The sequence below is a fragment of the Rhinatrema bivittatum genome, chromosome 3 (assembly GCF_901001135.1).
Source record: "Rhinatrema bivittatum chromosome 3, aRhiBiv1.1, whole genome shotgun sequence".
Lineage (NCBI taxonomy): Eukaryota > Metazoa > Chordata > Amphibia > Gymnophiona > Rhinatrematidae > Rhinatrema > Rhinatrema bivittatum.
In genome coordinates this window covers 493402228-493428797 of record NC_042617.1, presented here as the reverse complement: position 1 = coordinate 493428797, position 26570 = coordinate 493402228, and the positions used below count along the sequence as shown (strand labels likewise).

The following is a 26570-nucleotide window of genomic DNA, read 5'->3' as shown; positions in this document are numbered from 1 at the left end:
AAACTTGAAGGAACACAAGGCCTGGATGAACAGGCACAGCAATGGAGGTCAAACACTTGTAGGAACACAAGGCCTGGATGAACAGGCACAGCAATCGAGGTCAAAGACTTTTAGGAACACAAGGCCTGGACAGTAGATGGTCAGGCACAGCGATTCATGTCAGGTACATGTGCTGCAGTGCTTACAATATTTAGACCATAGGAGGCAATTGGAGCTGCTGCAAGGCTTTGAATAGCTTTTATTCATCTTGCCATTCACAGGGAAAATTTGGAAACCCAAGCAAAGCAGGTTTACTTTAAAAAACACTAGCATTTCCATCAACTCTGGTGCCAACCTTGAGTGGTGAGGGCTCATGATATCCTCTGTCATTGAAAAGACACGTTCACTGGGCACACTGGTTGGTGGACATGACAGATATCGCTGAGCCACTTTGATTAGGTGTGGCCAGACAGTGGACTTGTGTGCCCAATATGCCAGCGGATCTGTCTGCATTTTCTCTATCGGCTCTGAGAGATACTGTGTCACAGACAGCTGTGCTGCTATCTCCTCCTGTGCTTGGGTGGGCTCAGAGTCACTGAATCCAGCTACTTTCTCTCTCTCCCATTGCACAACTGATTAATCTTTATGACCAACATGCCTTGGGCGTTCTGAGATGGAGGAGGATATACTATCTGTCGCTGACACAGTGCTGCTCCTGCTTGGGCTAGCAGCACAACTCTCTGACGTGCCTGCTGTTTCCACCTCTGCTTCAAGCCTAATCTGTCTCTGCCTATGGCGCTCCTGTTTACGGACCTTTGCTAACTGCAGCTCCTTCACAAATGACAATTGGTCTGCAGGGCAAGTTTACCTTTCACACGGGGATCACAGACAGAGGCGAGCATGTATGTGCAGTCATCTGTTAAAGGCCTTAATCTGTCTTTCACCTGCTGCTTCAAAACGTCCAGACACTGCAGCACCTCAGCAGTCATTCCCTCTTGCCTTTTAAAGGCCTCCAAATGTTCATCCAGGAATTTAACTGTAGGGATGATGTCAGCCAAGGTGGCACTTCTGGAACTCAGCTCCTCTGTGACATCCTTGAAGGGCTGCAGGATTTTTACCAGCTGACTCATGACTAACCTATCATGATGCCCTAGGGGATTCTGCACACCTATGTCTATTGTACCAGAAAGTTCATGAAGGGGTGTCTGCAGCTCCAGTAACCTCTCCAGCATCATAAAGGTGGAATCCCACCGGGTGCCAATGTCTTGAATGAGACGCTTGTGAGGCATATCCAAATCAGTCTGCTTTTGTCGGAGAACCTGCCCCGCCTTGACACTTCTGTGGAAGTGTGCTGCTATGTTCCTGCACTTCTGTATTAACCTATGCAGGTTCTCATTCTCCTTGTCATTGGACTCCATGCCCAGAGCTGACTTCACTACCAGGTGCAGAGTGTGTGCAAAACATTGGATGTTCTTAAACCTCCCATCGCTTATTGCCTTAACCATGTTTGCACCATTGTCTGGGACAAAGAACCCTGCCTGCGTTTTCCTGTCTCGCTGGTGTAGTTGCCAGCCCTCCAGCATCTTTCTGATGCATGCTAGAATATTGGCAGCGGTATGGGCCTGGTCCATCAGGTGGGTGAGCAGTAAAGCCCACCTCCAACCTGATACTTCTTCAGTAATAGAGCTGCTGGCTGCCCCTGCCTCTGCCATGTCCCACCAGTGTGCTATCAGAGAGAGGTAAGAGTATGCAGCATTCAAGGTGGTCCAGATATCGCAGGTGAAATTCACTCTTCCGTCTGCCTTAGCTAGCAGTGCTTGCAAGCGACTGCGACACTGCTTGTACAGGCTGGGGATGACCTTTCTACTAAATGTGGTTCTGCATGGGATTTTGTAATTTGGAAGTACGACCTTCAAAAAACGCTTGAAACCCACATTCTCCACTAGCTGCAAGGGCTGGTAATCAAGGGCAATCATTTCACCAATGCTCCTGGTTACAACTTTTGAGGCTGCCTGCCTCCTACCCCAGGATAGTGTTACCAGACTCCACCCCATTTCCTCCATGGTAGATTGTCGCTTTTGCCACATGTCAGGGGGTTGCTGGCCTGCCGCCTGACTGCTAGAAGGGTATGAGGGCGTGGGCAGACTATGCTGATTTCCTACCACTGCACACTGGTTGGAAGGGGTCCCCCGACTGGAACTGCCACCATCCCCAGATGGTGGTAATCTTGTTGGGTGTTGCCTCTTCATATGCTGGTTCATGCCAAAATTAGATAGATGTCCCATTTGCTTGCCTCTGCTAATATCCCTGGCACAGTAATTACACCGAGCATAACGCGGGTCTTCCGTCACTTTAAAGTGTTTCCAGATCGGAGTTTTCTTTCGTGATCCTCCCCTCTCTAACACCTTGGGGGTGGATGCTGGCACTGGAGTTGAGACAGTGGGTGCACCCTGAGAAGCAATGCCAGAGGGGGCATCAGTCACCCTCTGTCCCCGAACTGACTGCTCTTCCTCCTCCTCGATATCACTGTCATCTCTCCCCTGCTGCACATTTCTGGAGGCTAAGACAGGACTAACTGATTCTACCGAAGATTCATCAGCTATTACTTCTTCCGTTTCTGATGAGAATCCCACACAAGAAGGTTTTTCATCTGAATCAGAAGCTAACAGTGACTGCGCTACCTTGTGAACGCTAAGTGTTAGTCGAGACTTGTGTCCCCCTGCTGATTTTGGGTGTCTACATTTTGTCTGGCATGACTCTGCCTCCCCTTCCCTCTCCTCCAAAATTACAGGGCCAGAAACAAGTGGTGGCGATGGTGATGTATCATGGTCATATTTCCTTTTTTTTGGCATGGAACTGCCATCCCCTACAAAGAGTTTAGATTGCGACATTTGCCTTTTTAGCTGTACTGGTGGTGTTGCACTACTGTCTTTTGGGATGCCTCCTCTGCCAGTCCCAATAAGTTGATTGCATCTCTCTTTCCCTGACATAATGGATTTTATGTCACTGTAACACTGCCCACTGTTCCACAATAATAATGTTCAGTCTGTTTAAAATGCCCACTGCCCACTGTCTCGCTGCCTGGCTGTGCACTAATGTGTGTGGCATGCACACAGAAGCGATGGGGCATGGCTAAATTAATAACGTGGAACATACACGGCTTGGGTACATCTGTCAAGCGCAAGAAAGTGCTAACCCATTTAAAACGCATCCGGGGAGAAATAGTGTGCTTACAAGAAACGCACTTAAATGAAAAAAGAGAGCCTTAAGTTATCACGAGATTGGGTGGGGAAGTGTATTTTTGCGCCAGCACAGCATCGTAAGGCTGGGGTAGCCACCCTTATCAGCAAAACAGCAGATTTCACACTGGATACTTCCATAGTAGACCCTGTGGGGCGATATGTAATTATAACTGTCGAATGGAATGGTACACTAGTAACTATTTGTAATGTATATGTTCCCACCGCCAATCCACAACAGTATTTATAACATTTTAGCAACATAGTGATGACCCATAGAACAGGCTTCTAATTCTTGGCTGGTGACTTGAATTGTGTCACAGATAACACTTTGGATAGGTCGATACAAAGGGGAGAGCGGGGAGGATCCCAAAAAGAGGGCGTGGAGGGTTTAGCTAGGGACTTGAGACTCTTGGATATTTGGCGCATTCTGCACTCCACAGAGAGGAACTACACTTTTTATTCTCACCCCCATGACTCCTTTTCAAGAATTGATTATATTCTCATAGCAGAAGAGGTTTTTCCTAGAGTTGATAGGACGGATATCGAAACACAAGTTATCTCGGACCATTCCCCTGTATCTCTCTTGCTCAAATTAGGGAGGCAGGGTAAGGAAGGGACCGCATGGCGTTTTCCCCAGGGCCTGAAAGGGGATCTGGAGTTTCAAAAATACTTGAGAGATAAATGGCTGGACTATAAAAGCAACAATAGCCAGCATGAAGATAACCCCCTCTTGTATTGGGCAGCTGGTAAGGCGGTAATGAGGGGTGAGATTATTAGCTATATGGGGGCGAGATACAAGCGTATTCATAGGGAAATCGTGCGACTAAATGCCCTAACTAAAACTGCTAGAAGCACGTGGCTACACTCTCCTTCGGAGAGCAACAAGAGATCCTATTTTAGCATATTGGCACAATATAATACGGCCCTACACAAACGGGCAGATAAGGCCTTACAAGTGGCTCAACATAATTATTTCAAATTTGGCAAAAAGGTGGGCAGACCTCTAGCTAATTTGATTCGTGCACATAAACCACGAACGGTAGTGTCAAAAATGCGTACTATGCAGGACACATTTGTTACTAAGACCGCAGAGATATGTGAAGTATTCCGTAATTTTTATGGCACCCTGTACAAGGCAGACTCATCTACTCCGCCGAGCAAGGAGCCAGATTTTTTCTCTAATCTTCACCTTCCCACTATTACCGCATCTCAAAGAGAATTCCTAAACCGCCCTATACAATCCTATGAGGTCTTACAAGCCATTAACACCATGGTGTCGGGTAAGTCTCCTGGACCCTACGGATTCTCTTACGATTTTTATAAGATGTTAAAGGTCCACCTGGTGGCCCCATTGATGGAGTTTTATAAAGCGGGCCTAAATTTGAACTCCTTTCCAGGGGATTTTAATGATGCCCACATTATAGTCTAGCCAAAGGCAGGAAAAGACCCGGAAAAACCGGAATCTTATCGGCCTATTTCTTTACTGAATAGCGACCTTAAGATTCTGGCCAGGGTGCTGGTGGAACGTTTAAATGTGTTTCTCCCCCACCTGATTTCGCCTCCTCAAGTGGGCATTGTTAAAGGCCGGAAATCCACTAGTCACATTTTGAAATTATTAACCGCCATGGAATACTGTCAACAATTACACATCCCAGCAATAGCTATCAGCTTTGATTCTGAGAAAGCCTTTGACAGTTTGTCATGGCCTTATATGTTTTCTGTATTGTCTCGATATGGCTTTGAAGGGGATTTTCTACGATATATCCGACTACTGTATGATAGCCCCGCCTCTCGTATAATAGTTAATGGGCTATGTTCAGAAAAAGTCTCTCTTCAACGAGGGGTTAGACAGGGCTTCCCCTTGTCTCCACTCCTTTACATACTTACTATAGATCCGCTGATACGAAAAATACTAGCAGATCAGAATATACAGGGTTTTGAGAGAGCGGGCCATGAGTTTAAAGTGGCGGCATTCGCCGATGATATATTAGTGTTTTTGACTGACCCCCTAAACTCACTAGGCCCTTTATTATCCTTACAGGAGTGCTTTGGAGAATTTGCGGGGCTAAAAATTAATAGAGATAAATCTGAGGCCCTCGACGTCACCCAAACGGTTCAACAGACATGGGAAGGGGCATTTCCATTACGATGGGCGCCTGGGGAGCTCACATATCTGGGGATTCAGATCCCAGCCGTACTGACTGACATTTACCATTGTAATATCTCGCCTAAATTGACTTACACTTAAGACACCTTGAGAAGGTGGGGTAACCTGCCCCTCTCTTTGAAGGGCAGAACTCATCTATATCAAATGGTCATATTGCCGAAGTGGCTATATACGCTACAAATGTTACCCATTCGGCTCACAGCACAAGATATTAGGGCCCTTAATCGGAGCTTACGCCTTTTTCTCTGGAGGGGTCGTAAAGCTCGAGTTCCCTTGACTATGCTCTACCAGCCCCCGGCAGATGGAGGATTGGGGTGCCCTAACTTGGATCATTATAATATAGCGTGTAATTTACGTATTGTAAGGGATTGGATCTTTGGGACATCATTTTATATTCCCATACCACTTTTTATGGCATGGTATAACGTTTCATCTCTTAATGATCTCCTTCATATGCCGCAAAAACAAGTCCCCTGTCTACTAAAAAGTCACCTATTGGTAAGCACCTGTAGGATCACATGGGCCCACTTGTGCAAAATACTACAACAGTTGCGGGGAATCACCTGTCTCTCGCAACTAGTCAATAACTCTTCTTTCCCTCCAGGTGCCGAGGTAACGCCCTTCTTGCACTGGTATGGTAAAGGCCTTTGCCGTCTCCACCAGTTGATTAACCCTCTCACGGGGATGCTACACGTTTTCAGAACTCCAAGAACAATACACTATCCCTGGAAGGGACTTTTATGCCTTCTTACAAGCCCGCCACTTTATGCAGAAACACTCCCAACACTGGCAGGACCTTCCACGAAACAATTCCCTGTTAGATGTCCTTTCAGGTACGTCCGCTAAAGACTCATCTATATCTACTATATACCGAGAACTCAGGGAAAAGAGCAGAGACCACTCACACCTTCAAGCTTTATTTGCGAAATGGCAGTTGTGGCCACCATTCACCCTGTCATATCAAGAATTTTTGAGCACTTTTTCCCAAATTCAGCTCATTACCATCAATGAGGAGTTGCGGGAAACCCAGTTCAGATTTCTGTGGCAGGGGTATATAACACCGGAACGAGCCTTCCGATGTGGGATTGATGGGTCCCCGAATTGCAGGAAATGCACAAATACGACTGGCACGTACTACCATGTTTTCTGGGAGTGTTCTCAGATCCAGGGGTTCTGGTGGGAAATACAGGCATTTTGTGCTTCCATCTGGCACTGCGCCATCCCATTAGACCCGCTCTTATGGCTATTTAATTCTAAGGCTCTATTGGCAGCCGGCGGGAAAAAGGGGCTGCCTGAATTCATAGCGAAAACAGCGCTTATTGGAAAAAAAGCTATATTAATAAAATGGTTGGATACTAAGCCCCCCACAGTGGACCAATGGTTCCGTCGGCTCTTAAGGTTCTGTACACACGAGCTCCATTTTCGCAAACACCAACATGCTTCCATTCCAAGTGGTGGGGATGTTACATGGACTCCATTCTTAACATATTTGACACCCTCCACAAATTTGGCTGACAGAGACAAGCTTGTATCATAACATCTTGCTTTCCTACTCATCTACCTAGCTGTCGTTTACCCAGCTCGCATTTGTTGAATGTTGTTGTAGTAGATTCCGTGTCGTTGCTCCTATCTGTAATTTTATAATACCCAAATGCATTGTGCAGTATACAAGATGGAAAGCGATTGCCAAATATATATTGTGAGTAGATTATTCCAGATATGTACTCAGACTACAGTTTTTGTTGTAACTGTTGTTACTAGTACACAAGCATCTGGGACGGGAAGGGTTGGGATGGGGGGGGGGGGGATGGGTTGGGAGGGGACTAAGGGAGATTGGCATACCTGTTAAGTGGACCAGAGTGTCACATGTTCTCAACTTTGTATCTGCTATTACTGGTTCATAGATCCGTCCATTATTTGTATTACCATGCTCTTTGCTGGATTCTGTTCGTTGCATATGTTGTTAAAATGGAAAATGCCTAATAAAAAGATTTACAAAAAAAAAAAAAAAAATTATGTGTGGACATTGAATTTTTCTGCACATTTGCCTGATTGATTTATCTATTGCATGCAATGTTAAACAACCCTCATTTTCATAAACTCCACCCAAACTCCTCCCCTTCACTAAAATTAAAAAATTTGCATATGCATCTCATAATGCATTTTTTATCACGGGTGTTAGGGCATTATTTATTTATTTATTTATTTAAAAAATGTTCTATACCATCAAGTTAAATACCATCACAACGGTTTACAGAAGGGCACGATAAAGAGAAATATGGGTGGTATAGGTTACAAATTACTCGTGTGCCATCATAGTACGGTAACAATTTTAAAATAATAAACTAGTTGTGTAAGTTAAACATGATTGTTAGGAACAAATTAGGCAGTTTGATTTTAACATTAAAATGCTTATGTAGGTTACTAAAAACTTCTAGCTTGGTGCATCCTTATCGCTCAACTATTTTTCTCCTTTTCTCCTTTTATCATGGGCGTTAGGGCCCTAACGCCCGCAATAATGCCCTAACGCGATTTGATGATTGATCCTGTTAATATACTATTTTGCATCAGTTTCTGCTATATCCTGTAAACCTTTCAATTTGTTCTGTTTCAGGAAATCCCTTTAATGTTTCTGTGATGCTGCATTCAGCTGTCACCAATGTGATTATATTTATTTTATTTGGACAGCGGTTTGACTATGAGAATCCCCTATTATGCAAACTCTCCAGCTTAGTCACTGAAACCTTAAAGCTCATTGGAAGTCCCATGGTTCTGGTAATTATAAATTAAATTTTGGTGATTATGATAATATATTTGATGGGTAATTTTCAAATCATCTGTATGAATGCATAATACAAGATAATTTTAGCATGTGTACTTTATGTAACTTTTTAATGAGCACCTAGTTTCGCTTTGAAAATTAGCATAAAGTTCATGCCCTAAATGTGCCTGAGGAAATTGTGCAAGCTACGTTTTGTTAGCCGCTGAGGAGTAAAAAATCCAATATCCCCAGATGAACAATTATTTTTAACCTGATTAAAGCTAATTATGCTGGGGAAGCCTTTTTGTACTTATGCAATTTTCAGACAAGACATTGTAGGCACATTGATCCATTTTAATGTGGCTAGATTGCTTGAAAATTGTCCTGCTAGTGTTTATCTGACTGATGGATGCATGTTTTTCTAATATCTCCCTTGTGATTTTTGGTGATGCCCTGAGGCATCATCTTTAAAAAAAAGTATACATACAGAATAAATATAATTTAAAAATAAGAATTAAGAATGTGCAGTATTGATGTGACTGGATTTATCATCATGTTTATAAAGAATTCTCACAAATAAAAATCTTGATGCCAAGGTACTAAAGTGAGAAAAGCTTTTGCAATGTTTAATCCATTCAATGAAATGGAAAACAGCATGTGTTTATTTGCAAATCCACGTACAATTTTCCTTTTTAACATGTGATGCAGAATTTGCAAGCTTTTTAGTTTTTGAAAATAGTAAAATTTTGCATATAATTTTACATAAGTACAATTTTATTTACATTTATAGTTAATGGCTGCTGTCATACAAAATTATGCAAAGCAGCTCATTAACTATTTGTTCAAAGTTAAACTATTCATGAATTTGCTTCCAAAGGCTGATTTCACAAAATCTTTAACTACTCCTCAAGGAGGTATGGTTAATGATTTCACAAAGTTTCCTGTAGAAAAAGTAAGTGCAATATTTTTTCCACCAGCCTCATTTACATGTATAGAAAAATATTGCTTTTAAATTTTATTTTGCATACTTTAGTAAATATCTGACATATCCCATCAATTTGCTGCTTTTATTTAATAATATCCCAAGTATTGTTTTGCGTCTATTTTGGTTAGAGCTTTTGTTGTTTCACTGCAGACAACTGGCTTATTTTATTAATGGGGCAGGGTGAGGTGAACGCTACAGGTGGCAGAATTTTGAGGTGGCTGTGGTACCTGCCTCACACTACCTGCTCCTACCCTGGCTGCCAACCCAGGCAAAGGCAAAAGTAACCAATGGCACCGGTAGCTCCTGTGACATAGTAGGTCAAAGGCTATCGGCACCATTTTGAATGCCAGCAGCCGAGGGCGTGAGTGCAGGAGATGGTTCCCGGACCCTCCGCTGGACAACCAGGGAGTTTTGGTAATTCTTAGGTGAGTCAGGAGGGGGGGGGGGGGATTGTTTAAATTTGCTCCTTTAGACAGCCGAATAATTTGGCGAAGATTTGTTGTATTCGTGGGGAATCATGATACGTTTTGCTTCCCCATGAATACAACGAATATGGCCCTATACGTTGCAGATTGCCAATTTGTAGGGAACAAATGCACACCCCTAGTCGGGCATACCTTGGGTATTCCATCACCTTCACTTACAGGGTTATTATTAGAGATGTGATTCGGCCAAACCTTTTGGTATAGCCTTCGTTATCGGCCCGCCGCGGGAAATTTTGTTTCCCGCGGTTCAGACCGATTATTTTTCGGCTGTCCTGAACCGAAAAAAAACCAACCCACCCCAAACCTTCAGATTTCATTAGTTACAATCCCCCACCCTCCCAACCCCCCCAAACCCCCAAAACTTGCCTAATGTCCCTGGTGGTCCAGCGGGGGTCCCTCTCAAGCCGTCAGCTGCCAGTAAACAAAATGGCGCCAGTGGCCCTTGGTAGGAGCAATGGACAGCCAGCGCCATCCTAGAAAATGGCATGGGCCATTTATTGCTCCTACCGTGTGACAGGGGCTGGCCAATGGCACAGATAGCCCCTGTCACATGGTATGGGCAAAGGGCCTTTGGCACTATTTTGATTAGTGGCAGCTGACTGCCTGAGAAGAGGAGATCACTCCCGGGACCCCCGCTGGACCACCATGGACTTTAGGAAACCTTTGGGGGGGGGGGGTCGGGAGGGTGGGGGATTGTAATGAATTAAATCTGAAGGGTTGGGGTAGGTTTGGGGTTTTTTTTTATGTACCCATTCTCCTCCGCCCAAAAAACGATAAGAAAACCACACAAAATTTTGTGGGTTTTCCTATCATTTCGGGGACCCCCCGAAACATGATGAAATAGGAAATATCATCTATATTTCCTATTTTGTCGCAAACAAATGCACATCCCTAGTTATTATTGCCATCCTCTGCTCCAAGCATTAATGAGACGTCAGGGAGGCCCATGGAATCCTTCTCACGCAGATTCTCCAAAGGTGATACCACCACTGTATCCCTTCTTGGGGTCTCAGTTCTAACCTCTCCTGCTTGTCCCATATCTTGAAGCGCTGACTGAGCTGCTAAAATGTTGGAAAAAGCAGCATATGGAGGTAAAGGCACTGTCGGTGTACTGGGGCTGAGTGACACATCTTCAGCCATCGGAGCTGGTGATTGCTCGGCGTCAGACTCTGAAGCGGCTCTCCCTTTTCATGCAACTTGCAGGAGGGACATGAAGAAAGACTCAATCCGAGGCTGAAGTTGTTCAGGTAAGGGAGATGAACTCAAAATCTCCCTTAATCTCACCTTTCTTTTACTATGAGGCATTTTAATTTAGGAAAAAAAAAACTCAAAAGAAATTGTAGGAGAGAACTTCCTTAGCATGCAAGATGAGATGTCTTCTTAAAGAAGCTTTAGCTGCCTTCCATAGCGTGTCTGATTGAACTTCTGATGTATAATTAAACTGCAAATGCTCCTCCCATTTCTTGATTCCTTCCTGTACTAGGGAATCCTTCAGATATGATTCATTCAGAATCCAAGTTTCTACCCCTTGTGTGTCAGCATCTAAATTTAAGGTACAAACATGTATAGCACTCACCACATATTCTCCCCAATCCACCACATGTCAATAGAGAGTATGATTTATGAGGAGGAGAATAATAAGTATAATCCATCCAGGTCACGGTTAGAAATAGGCAGATCTGGCCATACAGATATTCTGTTGAACTTGTCAAGAATGATACCTAGATGGCCAGATCGTCCCTCACTTCTTGTGTGATTCTGATGTGGTGATTCAGACAATTGATTCCAGCTGTCGATGCCGTCAGTTGCCTCAAAAAAGCCTTCCCCATCGGGATCACTTTGCAAGCAAAATTTAAGCCACCGATGAGATATCTGAAGGGTTGGGAGCTTCTGAAGTTTATCACGGGGCAGCTGGGATACCATCTCCATTGAGTCCAATTGATTCCAAGAAATTTGATTGTTGTGGTTGGACCCTCCGTCTTCTCGTGTGCCCGAGATACTCCAAACTAATTTGCAAGACCATGAAATGTGTTCAATAGAAGAACACATGCTGAGTTTTTGTGAGGCTCCATGAACAGGAAATTGTAGAGATAATGTATGATGTTATCTAGCCTTGCTTTCTGCATGGTGACCCAATGCAGGAAGGAGCTAAACAACTCGAAGTATGTGCATGACACAGAACACCCCATTGGCATGCATTTGTTGAAGTAATATGCACCTCTGAAGTGGAAACCCAGTAGTGGGAAGCTGTCGGAGTGTACGGGGACAAGTCAAAAAGTGGACTCAATATCAGTCTTCGCCATGAGGGCCCCTCATCCACACCAACAAAGAATCACTATGGTGTTGTCAAAGGAGGTATACTGCACCTTGCATGCCACGTGAGGCAGGTGATGGTGTCTGGGTAGGACAAGTTCTGTATTAATCGTTATTTGCCCGGCTCTTTCTTAGGTACAATTGCCAAAGGGGACAAAATCATCCTATCAAAAGGTGGTAACTTGAAGGAATCTGCCATTCTACCCTTTTCCAGCTCTGAATCCAGCTTCTCCTGCACTATGTCAGCATGCCTAGTGGCCGATGGGATGTTACACTTTCTGGGCAATATAGAAGGTTCAAGCAGGGCTATGATGAAACCCTCACGAAAACAGTAAATTTTCTTGCCTCTTTCCTTTTCGGGTAGCGGTTGAGCCGTTCCAACATTGTGCCTAATTTTTTCAGGGATGAGGCCTTCCAAAAAACATTGCTCTCTCTATGGCTTTCCATTATTTAGATTTATATTCCACTTTTCACACTTTTTCCAGCAGTTCAAAGTGGATTACATTCAGGTACTGTAGGTATTTCCCTATCCCCAGAGGGCTTACAATCTAAGTTTGTACCTGAGGCAATGGAGGATAAAGTGACCTGCCCAAGGTCACAAGAAGTGACAGTGGGACTCAAACCCTGGTCTGCTGGTTTTAGCCCACTGCTCTAACTTCTAGGCTACTCCTCCACTCCATTACTCCCTGAGTTGTTCCTCTTCTGACATCTGGAGGCTAGGTGAGAGGTGAGACAGATGGAGCAAGCATATTTGAACTTCCAGTCCTTGAAGCTGCAGAATGATTTGTTGAATCTCCAACATGTGCCATGTGCCCATGACCCCTGTCCGCTTGAGCAGTTGATTGGCCAGATTTCTGTGAGGCTCAGATGGGAACTCCCATTCCACCGCTGTGTTCTTCATTTGTTTCAGCCACAGCCCAACATCCTGAGGGTCCTACGAAATAAAGCGACTCTCCTCCATTTTATCCCTGAATCGCTCATCATAATTCAACTAGGGCCAACCATTGTATTCCTTATATGCCTTTACTCTTTCGGATAGTAGAAAGACTAGGGGACACTCCATGAAGTTAGCATGGGGCACATTTAAAACTAATTGGAGAAAGTTCTTTTTTACTCAACGCACAATTAAACTCTGGAATTTGTTGCCAGAGAATGTGGTTCGTGCAGTTAGTATAGCTGTGTTTAAAAAAGGATTGGATAAGTTCTTGGAGGAGAAGTCCATTACCTGCTATTAAGTTCACTTAGGGGCGGATTTTAAAAGGCGCGCAAATAGCCTACTTTTGTTTGCGCTCCAGGCGCAAACAAAAGTACGCTGGATTTTAGTAGATATGCGCGGAGCCGCGCGTATCTGCTAAAAACCTGGATCGGCGCGCGCAAGGCTATGGATTTTGTATAGCCGGCGCGCGCCGAGCCGCGCAGCCTACCCCCGTTCCCTCCAAGGCCGCTCCGAAATCGGAGCGGCCTCGGAGGGAACTTTCCTTTGCCCTCCCCTCACCTTCCCCTCCCTTCCCCTACCTAACCCACCCGCCCAGCCCTGTCTAAACCCCCCCCTTACCTTTGTCGGGGGATTTACGCCTCCCTCCGGGAGGCGTAAATCCCCGCGCGCCAGCGGGCCTCCTGCACGCTGGGCCGCGACCTGGGGGCGGGTACGGAGGGCGCGGCCACGCCCCCGGACCGCGACCTGGGGGCGGGTATGGAGGGCGCGGCCATGCCCCCGGACCGCCCCGGGCCGTAGCCACGCCCCCGTACCCGCCCCCAAAACGCTGCCGACACGCCCCCAAAACGCCACGACGACCGGGCCCGCCCCCGACACGCCCCTGACACGCCCCCTTGGAGAACCCCGGGACTTACGCGAGTCCCGGGGCTCTGTGCGCGCCGGGAGGCCTATGTAAAATAGGCTTCCCGGCGCGCAGGGCCCTGCTCGCGTAAATCTGCCCGGTTTTGGGCGGATTTACGCGAGCAGGGCTCTGAAAATCCGCCCCTTAGAGAATAGCCACTGCCATTAGCAATGGTTACATGGAATAGACTTAGTTTTTGGGTACTTGCCAGGTTCTAATGGCCTGGATTGGCCACTGTTGGAAACAGGATGCTGGGCTTGATGGACCCTTGGTCTGACCCAGTATGGCATTTTCTTATGTTCTTATGTTCTTAATATAATGTCTGCATAGCTCAACATTAGGCAATACTGAGAACGGTCATTTTGTCTCACCATGCTTATCAACCGTAGGAAAGCCCTTGTCCAGTTGATTATGTTCCTCGGTATCCTTTCGTCTGTGTTGTGTGCTTCGTCACGGCTCTTGCTGGTTCTCTTGTCGCTTCCTTTTGTCTGCCCTTCCAAAATCCTGAAATTATCAATGTATGTCCACTTCTTAATATTCCTGCATAGGTCCCTGGGGACTTTCTCCCACAATTGCGATAAGGCCATTAACACTGGTGGGCTTCTGGAGGATTCGGCCCTACTTCATGCTTCTTGGAGCTATCATTCGAAGATGACTCTGCATCTGAGGAATCGGAGGAACTGCTAGAGTTGGAGTCTATCCTGACCTTGTGTTTGCTTTTGCGTTTTCGCTTGCCCTCTTTCTGCGCTTCTGCCCCTTTACTCACAATCTGACTTTCTCCAGACAAACCCGATGGCTCACCCATGTTTTCTCTGTCCGGTTAGGTTTGCATTTCTGCCTGGCGCTGCACCTGGGATTGTTGTCTCAGTTCCTGGTGCACTGCTGCCCTCGCCATGTGGTATTGTGTCGAAACCTGCCACTCGAGCTATTGCGAGTGGCATCGATGTCTGTACCACCATGCTCTGTATGCTTGATGGTGCTGGGTCGACTACCGGAGCCGTCATATAACCCTGTGGCCTGCCTCCAGCCAGCTCAGCTATGGCTTATCTTGCCCCTCCCTACTTTTAAAATGTGGCCCTATTGTAGCAATTTTCAAAAGCCATTTACTCAAGTAATGTGCATTTACATGTATAAAACACAGTTTTACTCGAGAAAATGCTTTTTAAAATCAGGCCCTATTGGAATGACCCAAGAAATAATCAGCAGTCAGCCACTACACCCACAGTCATCTTCTCCCGAATGAGGGGATTATACTCTGTAGCTGTGTCTGCTCCCTTCTCGTACCACGTGTCCCAACTGACCAATCCTGCAACTTGGTTGTGATATACACTGCACAATTGGATAGCGCCGGCTAGTTCTGGTTATGTAACTGTTCTGCTGCTCTTTCTTTCTCTGATAACACATGTTCTCCGAGCAGATCCTGAAGCACGCTTAGATGAGATTATAGGAGAGGCACATGCCCAAATGTTGGCGAGCTGCCATTTTTAGCCATTAACTGTACATATACATGGGCCTCCTCTGAGGAACCAAGATATTTCCAAGTATAGTCTTCCTGTATGACCAGTCTTGCCAGGTAAAGCCAGCAACATTTTATTCCTTTCTCAAAGCTTTTTAACGCCTAAAAAAGCAGCTCCTTTCTTTTGAGTCTTGAAACTATAATCCAGGTAAGTTGTCACTCACTGGCCATTATACTGCAGGCCAATAGGGGTGTGCATTCGTTTTGAACTTAAATGGAAAACGCAACTTATTTATTTTTTTTAACTTAAAAAAAAGATGAGGCTTAAACGATCGGATTTCCAACTTATTCAACATAGCTATGTTGAATATGTTGGAAATCGCGATTGTTGATCTAAATAAAAATTTAAACCCCTCACCCTCCTTAATCCCCCCCCCCCCAAGACTTACCAAAGCTGGCCAAAAGTTCCGTGAGGGTCCGGGAGCGGACGCGTGGGGAATCACGTGACGTCTGCGTCACGTCGGAGTGATGCGGCGTCACGTGATTCCCCTCGGGTTCGCTCCCGGAACCCTCGTTGGGCCCAAAAGGCACTTTTGGCCAGCTTGGGGGGTCAGGAGGCCCCCCCAAGCTGGCCAAAAGTTCCTTTTGGGCCCAACGAGGGGTCCGGGAGCGAACCCGAGGGGAATCACGTGACGCCGCGTCACTCTGACGTGTCGCCGACGTCACGTGATTCCCCTCGGGTTCGCTCCCGGACCCCTCGTTGGGCCCAAAAGGCACTTTTGGCCAGCTTGGGCGGGTCAGGAGGCCCGCCCAAGCTGGCCAAAAGTTCCTTTTGAGCCCAACGAGGGGTCCGGGAGCGAACCCGAGGGGAATCACGTGATGCCGCATCACTCCGACGTGACGCCGACGTCACGTGCTCCTTGCAAAGGAGTTCAGGAATGGCGTCCTGACCCCGCTGGACCACCAGGGAGTTGTGGTAAGTCTTGGGGGGGGGGGGATTAAGGCGGGTGAGGGGTTTAAATTTTTATTTGCACATATGGACATAGACTCAACTTATGGAATTCTCCATATGTCCATATTGACCGCAAATGGGACCCCCTTTCGACTTATGGACTTATGAACTTAAACTTTTGGTCTGCACATCCCTACAGGCCAATAGCCTCCTGAGCATCTATAACACCACTCTTTGGCCCGAAAGTGATTGAATTTTACCAAAAAGGATAGTGGTGTGTTATTGCAAGCTTGTAGCTGACCAGGAGAGCGGTGACTTTGATCAGCAGTCAGTTTAGGATCCCCCGATTCCAGAGAAAACAAATTTGCAAACATCCATACCTAAAAAGAAACAGCATCAGTATCCTCCATTTTTTGGGGTACACCGATCACTCACAATTTAGATCTGCCCTTGTCCTGCAATCCTGCGGCCTGCTTTCACAATGCAACTAGGGAGTTTGTAGTTGAAGTCTCCCAGTCCTCTAAAACATGTGGCACTCCAATTCCTCCCCTCTCAGGTTAATACCCTCCAGCATCTCATACAACTCCCCAATAGTCACATGCACCACAAACAAATCTTTAGAGAAATATTCTCTGAGTTGCTTGATTTCAGCTAATATAAGAGACATTGTATCTTTATCTGCCACCTCTTCCTCTGAGCTGAGAACCTCGGGCTGGACTTTCCCACTCACCAATGCCAGATCGCTCTCTCCTGCCGCCTTATAATAATCAGTAATTTGCCACTCTGCCACGCTTCGGGCATGTTGAGAGGATATGGCATAAAAAATCACTGTCACTTCAACAATCTGCATTTAGTGAAACTGCATTGCTAGGAGATAAAATACGTGGGCAGCGCGGAATTGTGGAGAAATGGGATGGCTGCTGCAATCCCACGACATATTTGTTTTTATGAGCTGGGGGTGAAGGGATGCAAGGCCCAATTGATCATCTTTATTCTTAGGTGGAGGAGAAAGGAAAGCAGCCATAGGCCGCTTGAAATCTTCTTTTATATTTTTAGGAAAAGCACTACTTACTCGGATATCATTTTAAGATATCTGGATAAACAGCAAGTTATCCAATCACACAAGGCAGGATATCTTAAAAATCTAAATGGGTTTATTCAAACCTAGCCATTTAGGTTTTTACATTATCCGGTTACATACAGCCGGATAACTTTAAGAAAGCATAGAGCCAGATTTTTAAACCTATGCATGCAGCCTACATTTGTGCATGCTACCTGGCACACAAATGTACGCCCGATTTTATAACATGCTTGTGCAGCCAAGCGCATGTTATAAAATCAGGGGTCGGCGCGCACAAGGGGGTGCACATTAATGCACCTTGCGCGTGCAGGGCCCTTGGGGAGACCAGCTGGCTTTCCCGGTTCCCTCCGAGGCCGCTCCGAAATTGGAGCGGCCTCGGAGGGAACTTTCCTCCCCCCCCCCCCCCCCACTTTCCCCTCCCTTCCCCTACCTGTCCCGCCCCCCAGCCCGAACAAAAAATCCCCTGGTACCTTTATTTCCAAAGTTACGCCCACCGGCCAAGTGCCGGCGCACGATCCCCGAGCCCAGCGGCAGTGAAGAGGCATCTGGCCACACCCACACCTCGCTTCCAGACTGCCCCACCCCGGCCATGCCCTGCCACCAGACCACCCATTTTTTCAAGCCCCGGGACTTACATGCATCCCGGGGCTTTACGCGTGCCGCTGGGCCTTTTGAAAATAGGGCCAGCGTGCGTAACCCCCCCTACCCATATAAATCCACCTAGATTTACATGTGCAGACTTTTAAAATCGGCCCCATATTCAGTAGGAAGTTTGTTCTACTGAATATATGGGACAAATTAGCCGGCTAATTGTTGCCAGATAACTTGTCCATAAACAGTTTACTGAATATTGGCCTCATTGTGTATTATTTTGTAGAGATGGACATTCAAGAGAAAAACAAAAAGGAAATGAGACAAAATTTCCTATTTCATTTTAGATCATTTTCAAAATGGAACAATTAAAATTCAGATGAAATTTCATCAAAATTTTGTTTCGTATTGAAAATCGGGAGGAAAAAAGTCACCTGTTGGACTTAGGCCTTGCCCTGAAACTGGGGCTTCGCCTAGGCATTGTTGCTTCCTTCGGTCTCAGATGGCTTCGACCTCTGTGCCTCAACTTTCTTCCTTCTCTCTCCACATACCTTGGGAGGATGGCTGCTGCCGCGACATCTTGCTGCTCTCTCCGGCGTCCCTGGAACGGCATCCCTGGAACGGCTATGGCGACATGTTTCTCCTGAGGGCCTCTTAGGGGGTGCGCACGCGCATGCTACCCATGTCTTTTAGAGATGAGCTTTGTTTTTTTCTACCAGGTCGTTTTTTGGAAAAAAACGAACAAAAACTAAATGGGGAAAAACGAAACGGGCCCAAAAAATGATGCGGGAAAACGAAGCTCAAAAACACCCACCCCATGCATTAAAATTTACTATAATACATTAAATACAACCCCCCGCACCATTCCAATCCCTCCCCAAGACTTACTAACATCCCTGGTGGTCCAGTGGGGTCCCTTTGAGGGATTTCTCCCTCCATGCCATCGGGCTGAGTGGCCTGCCTCGATCAAAATGGCGCCGATAGCCTTTGACCTACTATGTCACAGGGGCTACCGGTGCCAATGGTCAGCCTCTGTCACATGGCCATCGGCGCCATCTTGTGCTCCTACCATGTCACAGGGGCTGACCAATGGCACCGGTAGCCCCTGTGACATAGTAAGGGCAAAGGCTATCTGCGCCATTTTGATTACTGGCAGCTGACGGTCCGAGTGCAGGAGGTCACTCCCGAACACCGCTGGACCACCAGGGACTTTTGGCAAGTCTTGTAGAGGTCAGAAGGGTCCCCCAAGACTTGCCAAAAGTCCAGTGGGGGTCCGGCGCCATCTTATGCTCCTACCATGTGACAGCAAAAACAAAGCAAAAAACATAAAACTTTTACTTCTCTACATTCCTATTATTTTGTTCAATTGTTTTGCATTGTTGAGTCTGCTGTTATCTAATTGTTTTGTTGTATATAGCTTTGAGTAAAATTTTGGTAAAGTGAATAATAAGAAAATAAATATTCAGACAGCAGCCTCATTAGTTTGATTTATAGATAATCACAAAGCTTTATGATAAGATATAGCAGTGAGTGGGAGGGGGTGGGGTGCTATGTGTTGGATTAAGTATGAGAACTTGCATGTGTATCTATCCAGGATTTTAGAGTATCAAAGTGGAAAACAATACAATTAATTTGAATAAGAAGTGATATCCTTTAAACTGCTAATGTTCTGTAACTGGGAGCTTGGATATATCACTAGCAGTATAAACTGGAAAATTGGACAAACTGATAGAATCAATTGGTCTTTACCTTCCATCATTTACAATGCTAGCCTATCTATAGTAGTACACAATTTCACAATCTTGCTTTTTCACAAACTTTTCTATTTTTGTAGCTTTACAATGTGCTTCCTGCTATTAGATTTCTACCTGGAGATCATAAGACTGTTATGAAGAATGTGGATCAATTGCAATCTTTCTTGAGGAAAACCTTCTTAGAACACCTTCGAATGCTAGATAGAGATAACCAGAGAAGTTTTACGGATGCCTTCCTAGTAAGACAACAGAAGGTAACATTTTTCTTTATAGATTAAAATCACTCAAATAAAAGCAATCTTGCACCAAAGACAGTTTAGCTCATATTTCTCAACCTTTTATATAGTTTATATTCATCACAATTACATTTTATAAACCTTTTTTTTCTTATAACTTTTTTCATGGTAACAGAATAATAGGAAATTAAGACTTACTTCAGCATGGCAGTCTTAAATGTTACAGATGAGATACTTTCTCTTTTGTTTCATTGTTTTTATGTTAATTTGTTTAGTTATGCATTTTATGTATATTTTATATATTTACTCACAAAACAGAAGCACAAGCCCCTCACTATTAACAATATCCAAAGACAGGAAACAATCCAATTTCTCAATAACCACTAGCAAAAAAATATTTAACAAAAAGGGACAATGTCATCAGACTTTAGTGCTACACTTTTAATCCACTGTCTCTCGCCACGCAATGGGCCGCAAACAGCATCAGCTGCTTAAAAGCACTGTAATGTAATCACTTGACGTTGTACCCCAACCTTTAACCACCCATTTACCCATCTCCTCAACCCAATTTTCACATACCAACAATAAATTTTTTATTTTTATTAAACGGACATATTTTATATTAAAAAATACTTAGCTCCCACTGTAGCGTTCCAAACACCGCCCCAACATTGACCATGTTTCGGCTGTCTCCAGCCTTCATCAGGGGACATCTCGTATCAGCATGCAATCCAGATGCCTCCTTTACCCATGCTTATCATCCTAGGATAAATATACCATTAAAAACATTCTCACCAAAAAACATCCACACATCTTCCATCAAATACCATATATAACCACCCACTATCTCTTCTATTACTTACTTTAACAACAAGAGTTATAACTATCGATTGAACAATCAAAATGTTCTTATTTATATAATATAGTAAATGCCGCAGCGTTCCAACTAACTCTTTCACATATTCTCTTCCACTATATAATGACGCCTTAGGGGTAGATTTTCAAAAAGCGCGATTTGGCGTACTTTTGTTGGCGCATCAGGCGCCAACAAAAGTACGCTGGATTTTAGTAGATACGCACGTAGCCGCACGTAGCCGCTAAAATCCTGGATCGGCGCGCGCAAGGCTACCGATTCCGTATAGCCGGCGCGCGCCGAACCGCGCAGCCTACCTCCGTTCCCTCCGAGGCCGCTCCGAAATTGGAGCGGCCTCGGAGGGAACTTTCTTTTGCCCTCCCCTCACCTTCCCCTCCCTTCCCCTACCTAACCCCCCCCCCCCGGCCCTTTCTAAACCCCCCTTACCTTTGTCGGGGGATTTACGCCTCCCAGAGGGAGACGTAAATCCCCGCGCGCCAGCGGGCCGCTAGCACGCCGGGACGCGTCCTGGGGGCGGGTCTGGAGGGCGCGGCCACGCCCACTGACCGTCCCGGGTCGTAACCACGCCCCCCGGCCCGCCCCGGGTCGTAACCACGCCCCCGGGCCCGCCCCTGAAACGCTACGTCCTGCCCCGAAAACGCCGGGCGGATCAGGCCCGCCCCCGACACACCCCCGACATGCCCCCCTTGGAAAACCCCGGGACTTACGCGAGTCCCGGGGCTCTGCGCGTGCCGGTTGGCCTATGTAAAATAGGCGCACCGGTGCGCAGGGCTCTTAAAATCCGCCCCTTAGTGTTCAAACCACCTCCTTCACTTCCTCCTAATTTATATCTCCACTTCCCTCCCCGGAAGTCAAATGTGTCAATCACAATCACCAATTCAACCGCATCAATAGAACCATACTCAAAACACAGACAAGTCTATTTCCTCTAATGCTATGCCTGTTCGTCCAGGCCTTATGTCCATACAAGGGATTGACCACTGTCCTCGATTGCTGTGCCTGTCCGTCCAGACCTTATGTCCCTACAAGGGTTTGACCTCTGTCCTCGATTGATGTGCCTGTCTGTCCAGGCCTAATGTACCTACAAGGGTTTGACCACTGTCCTTGAATGCTGTGCCTGTCTGCCCAGGCCTTATGTCCCTACATGAGATTGACTCTGACCTCTAATGCTGTGCCTGTTCGTCCAGGCCTTATGTCCCTAGGTGGGATTGACCATTGTCCTCAATTGCTGTACCTGTCCATCCAGGCCTTATGTCCCTACAAGGGTTTGACCTCAATTGCTTTGCCTGTTCGTCCAGGCCTTATGTCCCTACAAGGGTTTGACCTCTGTCCTCGATTGCTTTGCCTGTTCATCCAGGCCTTATGTCCCTACAAGGGTTTGACCTCTGTCCTTGATTGCTGTGCCTGTCCATCCAGGCCTTATGTCCCTAGGTGGGATTGACCTCTGTCCTCGATTGCTGTGCCTGCCCATCTAGGCCTAATGTCCCTACAAGGGTTTGACCTCTGTCCTCAATTGCTGTGCCTGTCCATCCAGGCCTAATGTCCCTACAAGGATTTGACCACTGTCCTCGATTTCTGTGCCTGTCCGTCCAGGCCTTATGTTCTTATGTGGGATAAATTCTGTCTTCTAGTGCTGTGCCTCTCCGTGAAGGCCTTATGTCCCTATGTGGGATTGACTCTGTCCTCTACTGCTGTGCCTGTTCATCCAGGCATTATGTCCCTAGGTGGGATTGACCACTGTCCTCGATTGCTGTGCCTGTCTGTCCAGGCCTTATGTCCCTACAAGGGTTTGACCTCGATTGTTTGCCTGTACGTCCAGGCCTTATGTCCCTATGTGGGCTTGACCTCTGTCCTCGATTGGTGTGCCTGTCCGTCCAGGCCTTATGTCCCTATGTGGGCTTGACCTCTGTCCTCGATTGCTGTGTCTGTCCGTCCAGGCCTTATGTTCCTACGTGGGATTGACTCTGTACTCTATTGTTGTGCCTCTCCTTCCAGGCCTAATGTCCCTACAAAGGTTTGACCTCTGTCCTCGATTGCTGTATCTGTCCATTCAGGCCTAATGTCCCTACGTGAGATTGACTGTCCTCTATTGCTGTGCCTGTCCGTCCAGTCCTTCTGGCCCTACGTGGGATTGACTCTGTCCTCTTTTGCTGTGCCTGTTCGGCCAGGCCTTATGTACCTAGGTGGGATTGACCATTGTCCTCGATTGCTGTTCCCATTCTTCCAGGTCTTATGTCCCTACAAGGGTTTGACCTAGATTGCTTTGCCTCTTCATCCAGGCCTTATGTCCCTATGTGGGCTTGACCTCTGTCCTCGATTGCTGTGCCTGTGCTTCCAGGCCTTATGTCCCTACGTAGGCTTGACCTCTGTCCTCGATTGATGTGCCTGTCCATCCAAGCCTTATGTCCCTACATGGGATTGACTCTGTCCTCTATTGCTGTGCCTGTTCATCCAGACCTTATGTCCCTACCTGGGAATGACTCTGTCCTCTATTGCTGTGCCTGTCATTCCAGGCCTTCTGTCCCTACAACGATTTGACCTCAATTGCTTTGCCTGTTCGCCAGGCCTTATGTCCCTATGTGGGCTTGACCTCTGTCCTCGATTGCTGTGCCTGTCCCACCAGGCCTTATGTCCGTACAAGGGTTTGACCTCTGTCCTTGATTGCTGTGCCTGTCCATCCAGGCCTTATGTTCCTAGGTGGGATTGACCTCTGTCCTTGATTGTTTTGCCTGTTCATCCAGGCCTTATGTCCCTACGTGGGATTGACCTCTGTCCTCGATTGCTGTGCCTGTGCTTCCAGGCCTTATGTCCCTACGTAGGCTTGACCTCTGTCCTCGATTGCTGTGCCTGTCCATCCAAGCCTTATGTCCCTACGTGGGATTGACTCTGTCCTCTATTGCTGTGCCTGTTCATCCAGGCCTTCTGTCCCTACAACGATTTGACCTCAATTGCTTTGCCTGTTCGCCAGGCCTTATGTCCCTATGTGGGCTTGACCTCTGTCCTCGATTGCTATGCCTGTCCCTCCAGGCCTTAATTCCCCCACAACGGTTTGACCTCTGTCCTTGATTGCTCTGCCTGTCCATCCAGGCCTTATGTTCCTAGGTGGGATTGTCCTCTGTCCTTGATTGCTTTGCCTGTTCGTCCAGGCCTTATGTCCCTACGTGGGATTGACTCTGTCCTCTATTGCTGTGTCTGTTCGTCCCGGCCTTATGCCCTCGTTGCAAAGGGAAACCTCAGTCTCTGGCAATTCAAACTAGTAATCCTTCACAGCATGGATCCTTAAATAAAACAAACAGTTTTCTTTAGTTTCAGGGCAGAGAAGAGAACTTCCTCCGTCTTGCTTATGAAGTCATGATCTATTTGCAAATGCTTAAATCCTAACAATTTGTACCATTATACACTCTAGGGGCCAACCTATTCCAGGGAACCCTTTCCTGCTCAAAGGAAAGGGAACTTTTCCCTGTTTAGCAGCTCATCTCTTAGGACCTGTTGACGCATGTTCAGAATGAGAAAAGAGCTCCAAGGTACTTAGACTGTGGCAAATATAGTGAGACTATGCTCACAGTGAGACCCTGCTCCAGGTCACCATGCTTTGAACGCTCATGCTCCACTCTAGGGGCCAACCCATTCCAAGGAAGACCTTTCTTGCTCAAAGGAAAGGGAACTCTCCCTGGTGTTGCAGCCTATCTCTTAGCACCGGTTGACCCATGTTGAACCACTATTCACATGGCACCCTGCTCCACGTCGCCATGCTTTGAAGGCTCGTGATCCACTCTAGGGGCCAACCCATTCCGCGGAGCCCTTTTCTGCTCAAAGGAAAGGGAACTCTCGCCAGGTGTAGCCAGCCTGTATCTACCCTCTGACCCATGTTGAACAGCTGTTTACATGGAAACCTTCTCCACCTCGGCTTTGAAAATTCTCGTTTGTATATCTGCTAACTCCACCAGATTTTAAAAGACCAGCGAGAGCTCACTAGACGTCAACGGAAACACCCCACTCTAGGGGCAAACCCATTCTAGGGAGCCCTTTCCTGCGCAAAGGAAAGGGAACTCTCCCCAGGTGTAGCCAGCCTGTATCTACCCTCTGCCTCTGTGCCGTGCTGCCATACACAGATGACTCACTCAACTCCTTGTGGTGTTCTGGCCACTATCATAGTTGCTCAGTGTGTTAGTGCTAGTCTTTCTGCTTGCTATGTTCCCCCTTCATTGTGCTGTAGGATGTTGATGCCACTTGTCTTGCCGCTTTGCCTGTCGAGCTGCCTTCGAGGGTTCATGCATCTGTTATCGGTGCTCTCTTTTGAAGCTGTGGTGTGTTTTTGACCCTCTTGCTGCTGCTTTGTACCTCTTTTAAAGCTCTTTTCTTGCCATTCCTGGTACCCCTTTGCCCCTTTAAAGTACCTTAGGTATTCTGCCACTTTGGTGCCACTTTGCCACTTGGAGCTCTTTTGTTGTTCTGATGATTGCTCCCCAGAAGTTTCATCAAAATTGATAAGAAAACCACAATTCTGCAGCCACAAATAGGCTGTAAATACTTCCCCCTTTGACTTTAATGGGAACCGGAAAACGAATGCACACATCAACGTATTGGGGGCGCCATTGAATGAATGCAATGTATTTGCCCATTGACGAACACCAAATCGGATGGATCCATACCCTCTGCACATCCCTAGTGCCTCCCCGATTTTATGCACATATTCACCAATTGATGTGTATGCTGTGCTTTTAAAATTTACCTTATGGGTGGAATTCTGTAACATCACTCCTAAATTACACAGCATATATGCATATAAGTAACAGGCCAGCTATCTTCAAAGCAGACTTACACTCTTAAAATCTAGCACAAAGTGTAAAATAGTTTTAAGATAACTGAATTGTGAGTATTTGTGCAAAATAAACTATGGCTAGGATTGAAATCTTGATGATTGTTGCTACTGCTAATTGAACTACATTGTATGTCTGCCACCATGTGTCCAATATGTAAATTATTTTTTAAAATGAAAAAAAAATGTAAAAATTGACCACCCTCATACTAATGGAAAAGTATACACACTTGGTTAGATTTTAAAAGGGCCGCTGCATGCAAAGATACACACAATTTTATAATCTATGGGGTAGATTTTCAATGCAGTGTGCAGCCGTCCATGTGCGTGCAGTTCCCGGCGCATGCACATGGACCTGCCGATTTTATAACATGCGCGCATGTTCTAAAATCGGATGGCCGTGTGCATGTGCAGGCGGTGCGCATGGGGGGGGGGAACAAATTTTCATAAAATACGTGTGGTGATGCGGTCGTGCTTTTCCCAGTTCCCTCCCAGTGGGTTGCAATTAAGGAGCGGACTGGGAGGGAATTTCCCTACCCTCCCCTACCTTAACTTCCTCCTTCCTCCCCTCCCCTTCCCACCCCTCCGCTAAACTTAACCTATCTTCCCCTAAATTAATTTTATTACTTACTGCTCCTCCGGAGCAGAAGTAAGTTACGTGCGCCAACAGTCGGTCGGCGCGTGCTTCCCCGGAACAGCGGCTAATGGCCGCTGTCCTGGCCGGCCTCCATCCAGCCCCACCCAGACCACGCCCCCAGCCCACTCCTTCTTCAGGGCCCGGCAGTGTAAATGTATCGGGACTTATGTATGTGGCCTGGTCCTTATGAAAATGTGCGCAGGGCCTGTCCACATGCATAATTCACGATTTTTATGCACACAGCCCTTTGGAAATTCCCCCATTTATGTGTAGGTTATAAAACACTCTTCACACACATGTGTCTGCAGCTCTGCTAGCTGCATTATACAAAGCAACTCCTTTTCATCACTTATAAGGTCAAAAGTATGATAATGATGTCAGTTTTATGATAGATATGTCT

The 26570-nt window shown here is 46.3% G+C and overlaps 1 protein-coding gene across 2 annotated transcripts in view; it reads left to right on the top strand.

The window, feature by feature from the left end:
• LOC115088128 (cytochrome P450 2K6-like) overlaps positions 1-26570 on the top strand; it is an 80301-nt gene that overhangs the window by 26528 nt on the left and 27203 nt on the right. For both annotated transcript variants that reach the window (XM_029596106.1, XM_029596105.1), the window contains exons 4-5: positions 8003-8163; positions 19685-19858. In XM_029596106.1, coding sequence (XP_029451966.1) covers positions 8003-8163; positions 19685-19858 — 335 coding nt within the window. The remainder of the gene's footprint in view (positions 1-8002; positions 8164-19684; positions 19859-26570) is intronic.